This window comes from Xiphias gladius, chromosome 16 (genome assembly GCF_016859285.1).
Source record: "Xiphias gladius isolate SHS-SW01 ecotype Sanya breed wild chromosome 16, ASM1685928v1, whole genome shotgun sequence".
Taxonomy (NCBI): Eukaryota; Metazoa; Chordata; class Actinopteri; order Istiophoriformes; family Xiphiidae; genus Xiphias; species Xiphias gladius.
In genome coordinates, this window is record NC_053415.1 from 8,014,324 (window position 1) to 8,026,810 (window position 12,487).

The following is a 12,487-nucleotide window of genomic DNA, read 5'->3' on the forward strand; positions in this document are numbered from 1 at the left end:
AATCCTGTGTGTGTGTGTGTGTGTGTGTGTGTGTGTGTGTGCGTGCGTGCGTGCGTGCGTGTGTGTGTGCGCGCATCATCTGGTTTTAGTTGAGACTCATTTTGCCCCCCAATGCAAACACTGCTTGTTCTCTCACTTTAAAGATGTCATAAAACTTCAGACACGGATTTAAACTGACACATAAAACAGGCTCCTCCCTTTTCAAAGATGCTAGTGTGAATACTTTTCTCTTTGAGTCGTTACATTATTTTCTTGTTTCCCTTTCTTCATATCTATTTCCCCTTATTTGCTTTTTTCTTATCTTCTGACTTTTTTTTTATAGAATTGTAAAAAATCACTGACTACCTTTTAGTTGAGCAAAAAACAAATCTGATTAATCCATCACGACCTTTTGTATACATTTTTAATCATGCCGCTCTCTCTTTTAAATAGCTGTACCAGCCCCCACTGATTTAAGTTTTGGCCAGGTTGGCCCTGACAGTTTGGAAGTCACCTGGGTCTCTCCCCACCTCCCAAACAATGCTGACATCAACAGCTTCTTCATCAGGTACAACAAGAAACGTACTCAACATTTTTAATTTCTGATTCAGATGTCACCTTGAATGTAAAAAAAATACAATAAACTAAAGCAGTAAAAAGACCACCCTCACGTAAAACATGTAAAACAACAGAAATGACAACATCAGCTCTTTGTTGTTGGTTTCCTAATTATTCAGGTATCACCCTATTGACAATGAAGATGATAATACAGAAACCACTGCAGACGGCAGGAGTAACAACGTGGTTCTAAGGAGTAAGTTATAGCACAAACAAAGAATGAATTGACAACAGTGCACAGACACACAGACGACTACATTTGTGTTTATGTCTCCACTGTCCACAGACTTGTTGCCTAACACAGAGTATCTGGTCAGCGTGGTGACAGTGTATGAGCAGAGAGAGAGCTCGCCCGTTATCGGCACCCAGAAAACCGGTGAGTCTTACTGATCTGATTTGACAACAGGAAAATATCAGTCCAGAAATATGCAGTGGTATCCGAAAGCAAATGAGATCCTTTGTCGTGGCACAAGCTTGAAGATTTTTCTGTATCTCCCAATTTTCCTCAGCTCTGGATTCACCAGTGGGTCTGCGTTTCTCTGAGATCTTCACCAACTCCTTCACCATACACTGGCTTGCTCCCCAGAGCAGAATCACCGGTTACCGAATCCGTTACCAGATGGTCACCGGTGGGAGGGCTAAGGACGAGAGGCTGCCCCCCTCCAGGAACCACTTCACCCTGACAGGACTCACTCCAGACACAGAGTACCTGGTCAACATTTACGCAGTGAGCGGGACCCAGGAGAGCCTGCCACTCACCGGGAAACAGAAGACGAGTAAGAAATCCTAATTTAATACATGATTAATGCCATTTACTCATTTTATCATCATTATGTTGTTTATGTACTTTTTTTTTGTGTCCGACTTCTCTCTCTCTCTGTCCAGTCTCTGATGCTCCTACAGACCTGGAAGTGCTTGACTCCACTCCCACCAGTATCACCGTCCGCTGGGACACCCCTCCTGTCACTGTGCGCTACTATAGGATCACTCATGGAGAGACAGGTGAGCTATTTATAATGGCTAAAGATACTGATATGATGTTTTGGGGTTTTTTTGTGGAAAAAAAAATTCTGAAAGTATTTTTCCCTTTTTTTTAATTCTGCTTTTTGTAGTTCAGAGAGCTTTCATTGATTCTGTAACTTTTGTAAGACTCTTTTCTGATTTTTAAAACACAATATTGGTTTCTTTAACATATATATCACTTTGCCAATCTTCATCCAGGAGGTCACAGTAATCCCAAGGAGTTCACAGTGCCTGGCTCTCAGTCCACTGCCACAATCTCTAACCTGAAGCCTGGTACCGACTACACTATCACTGTCTATGCTGTGACTGGTAGAGGAGACAGCCCCGCATCCAGTACTCCAATCTATGTCACGCACAAAACAGGTAAACACAAACATACATTTTACTCTTTCAGTTGCGAAACACATTTCACCCATTTCTAGTGATTATCCTGCTTCCCTGTGTTTCCACTCACAGCTTTCTCCTCTTCATCTCTCCAATCTCCTCTGCTAGGCGTCAACTCTCCCTCTGAAATGGAGGTGACAGAAGTGAATGACAACAGTGTGACAGTGAGGTGGAGCCCCGCCCAGGGCCCAATCAAGGGATACAGGGTGACTGGGGTCCCCAGAAATGGGCAGGGGGCGTCTTTTACTGAGGTGGTGGCTCCAGGTATGTTCTTTGACCAAAATTCCAAGTTGGTTTTGTCAGTATTTTAAAGCTTGATTAGCTAGAAAACTTTTAGCTTGAATCTGGTTTCTCAGTTCTATGATCTATGTTGTCTTTTCTTACCCCTTTTCCGAATCCTTTTCCTTCTCTTTTCCAGACCAGACAGAGATTACTTTCTCAGGCCTAATGCCTACAGTAGAGTACATTTTGAGTGTGTACGCTCTTGGACAAGATGGAGAGAGCTCTCCAATGGTGGTGAACGCTTTAACAAGTGAGGGTTTACGCTTTCTAGAGAGATATTTATGAAATATTGTTTGCCAAACTTTCACAAATGGAAAAACAACCTCCTGACTCCTCCCCCTACCCCCCAACTCCTCTGCCTTGCCACCCTTCTCTCCACTGTCCTCACCTTTAGCTGTAGACCGCCCCAAAGACCTGACCTTCTCAGACATTGACTCTGATTCACTGCGGATTACCTGGGACAGTCCTGAGGGAATTGTTACGTCTTACCGGGTCTTGTATTCGAGTCCGGAGGAGGGTGAGAGAGAGTTGCGTCCTGCTCCCCGAGGTGATGCCGAGTCCACTGTTATCTATGGTCTGCAACCTGGCACTGAATACACTGTGAAGGTCATCGCCCTGCATGATGACACAGCCAGCACACCACTGGTTGGGAGACAAGCTACAGGTATGGGAGGAAATTAGTCCTAGATGTTTTATATTTTGGGTAAATAACATGTCTAGAGAAGAAAAAGTGAAAAATAAAATTCAGAAACCACTGGGAGGTATTGTATAAATGTGTAAAATCCTTTATTGGTACTTAACAGTTTTCATCAAGTGTGTCCCTCTGTTGAAACTGTCTCCCTCTAACCCTCGTTTCTTTTCCTTTCTCCCCTCAGCCATCTCATCCCCCACCAACCTCCAGTTCTCCCAGGTTGGTCCTACCTCTTTCACAATGCACTGGGCTGTGCCGGGTCTGGAAAACCGACTTAACGGCGTTTCAGGTCTCACAGGCTACCGTGTGGTGGTAAATCCTAAGAACAAGAGCGGACCAACCAAAGAGATCAACCTGGCCCCAGACACAACTCAGGCCCACATCTCTGGACTCATGGTGAGTGTTGGTCTGTGAGCGAGAATGAAGGACTCTTGTTCTTTCTTGTCTCTTGAAAAGAAATTATAAATTAGTGTCAGTGCAGTGTCACTATGGACTATGAAAGTCAACTTGCAGAGATGTCCATTGAAGTGAATGTTATCCCTTCATGAGTCTCCATTACCTGGTATTAATAGCAAAACTAAGAAAAAATGTGCCATGTTCACTGATGGATTATATTATATTCACTGGGGCATAAATGTATTATGTATATTTATATGTTTCCCTTATCTCCCTTAGGTTGCAACTACCTATGAGGTTCACGTGTATGCCTTGAAGAACTCTCTGACCAGCAGGCCAGTCCAAGGAGAGGTCACCACTTTGGAGAGTGAGTCTGTAACTCATACACTTTGACATTATGACAAATTTGCACTTTTCAAATAGTTTCGGAGGCAATGAGATGGCATTGTTGTCACGCTAACTTTGCTCTATTAAGTTCCCATTGTTAAAGCCTGGTTGTGTTCATCACCTACCCCTTCTCACCCGTTCTCTCTCCCCATCTACTTCAAGATATCAGCCCACCTCGTCGTGTACGTATCTCTGACATTAACGACTCTTCCATCACTCTGACCTGGCGCTCAAAGACAGAAACCATCTCCGGCTTCCTGGTTGAGGCCACACCCACCTCCTCCTCAACAGGCTACATACCCATTCATAGGACCATTGGCCCTGACTCACGGTCATACACTATTACAGGTACACAGATATGGCAATGTAAATACACAAAATATAAACTGGCAGCTGTCAAGAGTCGTTGAAAATTGCATATAATATAGTACAATGATCACCTCAGTTTCTTAACATTGCTACAAACAGTCCCTCATGTAGTTGCCTCTGTCTTTACTTCAGGTCTGGAGCCTGACACTAATTATAAGATCAACATCTATACATTGAAAGGGAATGGACGCAGCCCACCTCTCACACTCACCGGCAGCACAGGTAACCATTAAACTCTGTCCTGTAGTTTCAGTCAAGAATAGAACATTACTTTGAATGTGACATGTTACACCATTGCAGAGATGGTAAAAAAAATGATAGATTTGTATATATACTGTAGATTGAGTAGTTGAATTCATCAATGTGGAATATTCAAATACCTTTCAGTAATTATTCAGATAAATAAAGATAATAGCAACTTGATCTTATTACAACTTAACAAAGTCTTCTTCATAATTAAGTATTAAACTATAAAAAAACTAGCATTACTAGATTTTCACATATGCTATTATTTGTAAATATAAACGTTTCCCCCCCTCAGTTGTCAGGTTGTATGCCTTTTCATAATGGCAAACAGCAGAAATTAAATATACATAGAAACCAATGTTCTGGTAAGTGGCAGATATTATTTTATGCTTGAGTATCAAGTGTACTTAGCCTGGAGTGTAGTGTCTGCTGTTTATTCAAAACTGCTGCCCAAACATGTTTTTAATGAGTTGTTATGAGTACTTACTTTCATGTCTATCAATTCCAGCTAAATCGGTGGTCACACCGCCCACCAATATCCGCTTCACCTCCCTGAACCCTAACAGCATCTCTTTCACTTGGGAGCCATCGCGCAGCCCCAGGGTCACTGGGTATTATGTCACCTATGAGGAGGCCGGGGGTCTGCCCCGAGAAGTCACCCCGAGACCCCACGCAGGCCAGAGCTATGCCATCATCAGTGGTGAGTGCGGAGCAAGGGATTTACTGTACACAGATGTACAGGAAATACATGCAAATACATTGATTAAAAATGTGACAAATAACAAACAAACCATTTTGATATGTATTTATTGTTTGTTCATAGGTCTAAAACCAGGAACAGAATATGTCATTAAGATTGTTGCACTACAAAATGCTTTGAGAAGCACACCTCTAGTCGGCAAAGCCAGAACACGTAAGTACTCCTATCAATCACCTGGTAGCATTGATTATGCGTGCACAATTTAGATCTTTGAGTTATTTTATTCTATTTAAGGGAGCATTGCTCATAGGTTAAAAATATTTAAGACATTGTTGAATGCCAAAAGGCAGTTTTTTCCTCTGTCTCCTTATGTCATTTTGGAGAAAGAGGGTGTTGTATGAACATACTCTTGCAAAAACAAAAAGTATACCTATCACCCTTTTAGCTGAAGGTATTACATGCTACTAGTGCTGTGGAAAAAAAAAACAAGCTACTATGAAGACTTCCCAAAAATTTTTTTCAATAAAACCATGAAATACAACATTATGGGCTTTTTTTGTATGTTACCCTCTTTTAGGAATTGTGCTGAGAATTTCAAATTTGTAATTAATTATGTGAAGTTTTCCCATCTCTCCATTGGATATAATCATCTGTTTTAATGGATCATTTCTCTTACAGACATAGCACTTTTTTTTTTCTTTTTTTTTAGCTTTCATGTTTAAATACATCATAACAATAAAATAGCGACGATTATTTCTGTTAGCAAAAACATTCTAAGAGTAACAAGTGATAACACTTGCTACACCTCCTGCAGTTTGAGAGCTATGCTATGCTGTCCCCTGCTGGCTTTATTCTCTACTAATGTAGAATTACAGAATTCTGCCCTCGGAATTGATTGATATTCATTTGTGTTCTTCAGTGGTACATACATACATACACTAATGTTAGCTCTCCTGGGGAAATTGACCCTTGTGCTTAAGTTCTCAGGCAGAGGGTCAGTGCTCCAAAATGGGCTGCAGCTAAACAGCTGGAAGTGTCATTTTTCATTATAGTGTTATCATAGCCAGGTAACACTTTTCAGATTATAAAGAGCAAAGCATCAAAATTTGAGTTAACTCACCTAACAGTAAATCGGCTTTTCCATCCCAGGTGCTAACTATAACTTCTAGTGGGATAAAATACAAATCTTAATATACATCAGTCTGGGTCCATGGGGTACCGCAGCTTGTATGGATTCACCAGATGCATTATTAACCTTAGATTTCTGTAATTTGGTTTTTCTTTAGAACTGTTGCGTTAAGAGTAATACAACAAAACAGATGGGCATGTTTCATTGCTTTCCTGTTTTATATGTGAAACAGTCATTTTGTGTATTTCCCCTGCCGAAAATTCAGCTAGTGGATCTGTGCATTTGCTTTGCCTTGCTTGCTCCTAACAGCCAGTGTACGTATGTCTGTTTCCCAATCAGAGCCAGCTACAGATCATCAGCTATTGGTCCCTGAGCTGCCTCAGCTTCCTGTTCCTCACCGACCCAGCACTGACATCTTGGATGTTCCAGAGTCCTTCAATGACAAGATGTAAGAACCTGTATTAAATATATGCTGATATCTGAAATTATTAACTAAGCTTAAGAATGCAAAATCAAAAAAACCTTCAATTTCGATGCAGTCTGACAACACTTTTGAACCTAAGAATGCTTTTTTTAAAATCATGCTTTCTCCCCTGTTTGCATTTCTCATCTTCTCTCTTCGTCTTTGTCTTCTTCTGTGTCTAGCTTCGACTCCAACCATGTGCTCTTTCCTGGTACTGGTGGCCAGAACCAACCAGGCCAGCAAGGCCAGCACATTTACACAGAGTACCAGAGCCTAGGCCCTAATAATGGACTTCATGGCCCCTACAGCGGACCCAAAGAAGGCCAGAGACCCACTCTCAGAGAACCCCTAGTCTATATTCCTGTACCTGGCCCTGATGGAAACAGAGTTCCCTTGGTCAAGGTGTGTGAGGCTGAAATTATCTGTTGTAAATCTGATATGGTTTTATCACTGGTCTGAAATAATTTTATTTGGCCACTATGATTTAAATTCGCCCAAATCTTCTCTGGAGTGACTGATAAAAATCTGTATCTGTAAAAATGTGTGTTATTTGCAGTTACCATAACCATTTAAAGAAAAAGTAATCTATGTAGTAGGATGTTCATGTTGAAAGATTATAAAATGTTCAAGTATCTCAAAGTTCAGGATTGCAGCTCATAATCACAACCAGCTACAAGAAACTGTGGTTTAAATCAAAACTTCTCAGCTAAACTGAAATCACTTTAGTATAATGCATTGCTTCCCCTGTCTGTGTTCATACCAAAGAGAAAAAGGTGGATGGTAAAAAAAATGTAGTTTTAATCAATGATCATTATATATTCCCAAATTCAGAAATATAAAACTTGAACAGGGTGGCTAACCCATTAGCGGTCGATCCCTTAATATTAAACATAGATTATTAGTATTAGTATAAGTATTTTACAATGTCTCTGACTTTTGCTTAGTGATATTATGATCTCACTCTGTTTGTACACTGTGTGTTTGATGTTTTTTTGACCTTGTAGGTGAGCGAGGGTCCTCTGCCAGGTCTTGCATTTAGTTTCCCTGACAATGAGACGGAGTTGCCCCAAGAAGCACAGACAATCACAACCATCTCCTGGCAACCCATTCCTCAGACTTCAGGGTATGAGGTGTCCTGTAATCCCATCACACACCTGGAGGAAAAGGGCTTCCAGGTATACAAACGCACAGTCACTCACATGCATATTTACTGCTGGAGATGTAAACGGCACTTACTAGCTTTGTCCTCCTCCATATAGATGCGTCTTCCTGGCACATCAAACAGCGCCAAACTGATTGGGCTGACATCTGGAGCATCCTATAATGTCATAGTGGAGGCCATGAGGGGCGGGGTTAAAGAGAAAGTTCTGGAGGAAGTCGTAACCGTTGGCAATGCTGGTACAGTAGTCCAAACTAGGAGAAATTTTTTTCCAACACAATATGATTGAGTTTAATATAAATTGATATGTAGCACATATGTACCCAGATACACAAAGATAAGTTACTTATCTTTGGTAATCACAGAGATACCATAAATAATAAACAATGGTTTAGTATGAATAATTTGATAAATCAAAAATATTAAATAACATTAAATGAATAAATATTAAATGATAAAGTTAGAGTAAGTTAAACCACATCTTCTGGTCCTATTCTAAACTTTTTTTTTTCTTCCAACCCTTAGTTCCAGGTGACATCCCCATTACCACCAACCGGGATGTGTGTTATGACACATTCACACAAACCTATCACGAGGTGGGCTCCGAGTGGGAGCGCATGTCTGAGACGGGCTTCAAGCTTTGGTGCCGCTGCCTTGGCTTGGGCAGTGGTCATTTTAGATGTGATTCATCCAGTGAGTGGCTTAATAACCCCATCCCAGCATGCTTTGCAAACACCCAACAACACACCATGGAATTAGAAGTCAAATAATTCTATGTGATTTACTCAAAAGGAATTTATGAGAGGGAATTATAAAATGAACAGATTTAATTGCAAACTCAAAAGACTTGTTGGAGTTGTGCGGAAGACAAAAGAGTGACGCAATGATGTTTTTACATACCGAAACATTTCAGCGTCTGAATCCTGTCAGAGGCACTGCATGTGCGTAATGTTTTAAGGTGGACCTGGACAGCCAAATTGGCTTCAAATCAGAATGACATTATATCAATTAGATTAATCAAGGACATTTTTAATGAATATATTTTAGATTATACATGTTATAAATTCCTTAGCTATTACTGTTCAAAAGCCATAGAATTGTACAGGTCATGTTCTATGTGCCACAGCAAGCAGTAATAAGATCCCAGCATGGGCAGCCTTTTCCAAATTTCTGATGCTATTTTCTGCATAAATACACTGTATAGATAATGATTTCTGTACAATGCATTACATGTTACAACCAGATTTCTGCATGTTTAATGAAACAGTTCGGCCCACAGTTTGCCCATGCTGGACTCTGCTCTGTCTCTGTACACTGTGAAAACTTCACAGTAAGAGGACAGAAGTCTACGCTAAGCCAAGCTAACTAGCCAGCATCAGTCTCAGTTGTTTGTATTGTCTATAAAGCTAACATGGCAATACCAAAAACTGAGATCATCATCCATCAGCATAGGTTTTAGGTCATCACACTCTCTACGTCTCTGTCTCCCCACTGGGACAATGTGTATATTCAACTGGAATCCAGTGAAATTCAGACTTGGTCTGTTCTAAAGGTTGTCATGTGTTGTTTGAACTACAAATGTATTTTGCACAATGAAGATGAATGCGTACTTTTTTCAAAACTCTTGAGATTGTGTTTTATAGACACTGATATTTACACTGTGTGGAAATCACTACATGTGGATGCTGTGAATCTTTCACTGCAGTGTGAAGGGGAAAGGTTCAAACTTTTCGGGTGTTATCTGTCTGGTCTTGATCTAAACTGATGAACTTCACTCTTTTCACCCTCTCCAAACTTCATTCTGTTCATCCTTTGCGCTCTCTCTTCTTTCCCTCTCTCCGCTTCTCCTCCTCCAGAGTGGTGTCATGACAATGGCAACAACTACCGCATCGGTGAAAAGTGGGATCGCCACGCTGAAAATGGTCACATGATGAGCTGCACCTGCATGGGAAATGGCAAGGGAGAATTCAAATGTGAACCCCGTAAGTTCACACACTATACACACAAACATGAACTATGCATAAAAACTGTTTCTAAATATCCCTGCTGGCTCTCACTCCTTGAATTCTCCCGGCTTCAGACAGTCTGAACAAACACTATAGTGTACATGAACTTACTCTTCTCTTACTCTAAGGATTTATTTTCAACATCACCTAGAGTGTTAGACCTTCAACGGGGGTTTTAAACATGAGTCATTTAATCATTACACTCAAGTACTGTTGATCTTTAATATGTAACTATAATCCTCCAGATGACTCGACATGTTATGACGATGGGAAAATGTACCAGGTGGGGAACCAGTGGCAGAAAGAATATCTGGGCGCCATCTGTACCTGTACCTGCTACGGGGGACAACAGGTAGGTAACACTCTGTGTATGTGTGAGTTTGTTCGTTTGTGTCTGTGTCTCTGTTTTGAATGTGTGTATATGTGCATTCAGGTGTGTACTACCCCCAGAACTGGATGATGGAAACCTTGTGGCCCGAATGTTTGTGTGTGTACAATAATCTTTCCCTCTCATTCTTTAGGGCTGGCGTTGCGAGAACTGCAAAAGGCCGGGGGGACAGACTGATGTGGACGCTGACCTCCTGCAGCCTATTAGCTCAGCTGTCTTTGACCGGTACCGAGAAAACGCTCTACGCAAACTGGTCAGTTTCTCATTGGATTTTTTTGGTGAACTGTGAATTCTCATTGAATTTGTCGATCTTGCTATAATTCCAGTCAATACTAATACTTCTCTCCTTTTCCTTCCCCGCTTGTCCTGCTCTCCAGAACATCCAGTGTCCGATTGAGTGTTTGAGGCCAGAGCTGCTTGCAGATGCTCACAGCCCCACAGAGTAGAGAAGAAGGGAATGTGAGTAAATAAGGAAGAAGTGAGACCCCTTACAAGAAGGAAGCCTCCTCCCGCTTTCATGAAAAGAAGACCTTTCCATTAGATTTGTGCCTCAAAGGTTTTCCCCACACCAAATATTAGTGCCTTTAAGAAAGACTTTTCTACACCAGCGTCTGCGCCTATTCAAAGATCGGTCCAGCTTTTCATGTTGGTTTTGATCCTCTCTTCTTCAACAGAAACAAGGATTTCTTCATCAGATGAATTTTTGACACAAATCTATCAGAGCACAAATCCTGCTGCTTTATCACCTCAAACCTGCATACCCCAAACATACACACACACACACACACACACACGCCAGATGCAGTGTTGTTGAGTATTTTTACTGTTGCATTCGGACTTTTTTAAATTTTTGAACATTCCATTACAGTTCTTTTCCTTTGAACAAGACAACACAAAACACACCTCTACAAATGTCCCTGATAGTACTTGTAGCCACATTTCTTGTATCTCCCACAATTTTGAGTCTCACTGTGACTAATATACTGTATGTTCAGAAGACATTTAGGCAATGATGGAATGCATTTTCTGTGTCCTTATACATTTCCAAATCAGGAGGGAGAGTTGTTTTGCAAAAGAATTTCAAAGCCATACATTTCATATATTTACCTTTTTGCCCAAAACAACTTTTACAGCTCCTGTCTCAGCTTGACTGACCTAGAGAAACATGCAGAACAACTGGTCACTAAGATTTCTCTTTGAATCACAAGAGTTTCAAAACTACAAACTTTCCTTAAAAAGATAAGCACTGTTACTTTTGAGTTTGTATTAAAAACATTGCGTTGCTATTATTATAGTATAGGCTGTTGAAGTCAACATGTAGATGTGATTCTGTGATCTGTAATGTGGGTTTTTGAAAAGTAGAGAAAGTAGCCTATAGCACGTCTAAAATCTATAAAGCCAAAGCTGACTGACCAAAAGTTTAACTCGGATATCAAAAATGAATGGAATAATTCACCGTTCTTTCCAAGTGAAATGCATTTTAATTACATAAATGTTTGTATTTTTTTTTTTTTAAAGTTCATTGCTTTTATTTATCCCTTTTTATTTAGGCATTTTGTTCAATGCTATTTTGGGGTGTACACTTTATTTTTGATTATGATTTGATTATGTTTTTTATATTGTTGGTGCCAAACTCTGAACTACTGTGGACTGAATCTTTTTAATAAACTAAAAAAAGTCTAAGCCAATTGTTGTCAGTTTTTTTGTTGGGGGAAGGATGAGTATTTTCCAGTCGTGTTTTATGTAAAGTTGCACAGACTTTAATTCTTGTTCCGAGATTCCAGGAACCAAAGGGTTGCAGTTTAGCATCTCGTTTGACAGTGGAAAATATAATAACCTGTAGCCTGTTTATTACATAATCTCAAATAATAAACCAGACACAGATTTTGTGTATACAGTGAAGGGTTGGAGTTGACGAGCCGTAGATATATGGAAGGTCCCCTTATAGCCTAAGGCTTCTTTCCTTCAGAATAAAATTGAGAAAAATTGTTGATGATCGTACACTGTATATGTTAACGAGGAATCAGTTGGTTTTTAGTTTTTATTATTTTATGACATTGTATTCACTGAAAAATCGATAATTTTTTCTTAAAGGTTGTCGATCATGAAAAAAAAGTTTGTTCCAGCCTTACAGTTCTCCTGTGATATGGCCTCGCCCAGCGTTTTCTGTTTGTTACTTGACACACGTATTTCAGTGTTGCGAATTTGTTAGAAATTTGCAACACTGAAATAAGAAAATCAAGTTATGTAATCCCAAATGATATATG

General features: G+C 40.2%; 1 protein-coding gene across 1 annotated transcript in view; it reads left to right on the plus strand.

Moving 5' to 3' along the window:
- Window positions 1-11,903, plus strand: part of fn1a (fibronectin 1a) — a 34,102-nt gene extending 22,199 nt beyond the window's left edge. The window contains exons 26-49 of the mRNA XM_040149051.1: window positions 433-547; window positions 717-793; window positions 884-973; window positions 1,107-1,373; window positions 1,483-1,599; window positions 1,819-1,983; window positions 2,113-2,268; window positions 2,423-2,536; window positions 2,681-2,950; window positions 3,162-3,373; window positions 3,653-3,740; window positions 3,923-4,108; window positions 4,262-4,351; window positions 4,884-5,075; window positions 5,199-5,288; window positions 6,544-6,652; window positions 6,850-7,069; window positions 7,672-7,842; window positions 7,927-8,065; window positions 8,352-8,519; window positions 9,683-9,808; window positions 10,078-10,184; window positions 10,354-10,473; window positions 10,598-11,903. Coding sequence (XP_040004985.1) covers window positions 433-547; window positions 717-793; window positions 884-973; window positions 1,107-1,373; window positions 1,483-1,599; window positions 1,819-1,983; window positions 2,113-2,268; window positions 2,423-2,536; window positions 2,681-2,950; window positions 3,162-3,373; window positions 3,653-3,740; window positions 3,923-4,108; window positions 4,262-4,351; window positions 4,884-5,075; window positions 5,199-5,288; window positions 6,544-6,652; window positions 6,850-7,069; window positions 7,672-7,842; window positions 7,927-8,065; window positions 8,352-8,519; window positions 9,683-9,808; window positions 10,078-10,184; window positions 10,354-10,473; window positions 10,598-10,666 — 3,458 coding nt within the window. The 3' untranslated portion in view covers window positions 10,667-11,903. The remainder of the gene's footprint in view (window positions 1-432; window positions 548-716; window positions 794-883; window positions 974-1,106; window positions 1,374-1,482; window positions 1,600-1,818; window positions 1,984-2,112; window positions 2,269-2,422; window positions 2,537-2,680; window positions 2,951-3,161; window positions 3,374-3,652; window positions 3,741-3,922; window positions 4,109-4,261; window positions 4,352-4,883; window positions 5,076-5,198; window positions 5,289-6,543; window positions 6,653-6,849; window positions 7,070-7,671; window positions 7,843-7,926; window positions 8,066-8,351; window positions 8,520-9,682; window positions 9,809-10,077; window positions 10,185-10,353; window positions 10,474-10,597) is intronic.
- The last annotated feature ends 584 nt before the right edge of the window (window positions 11,904-12,487 follow it).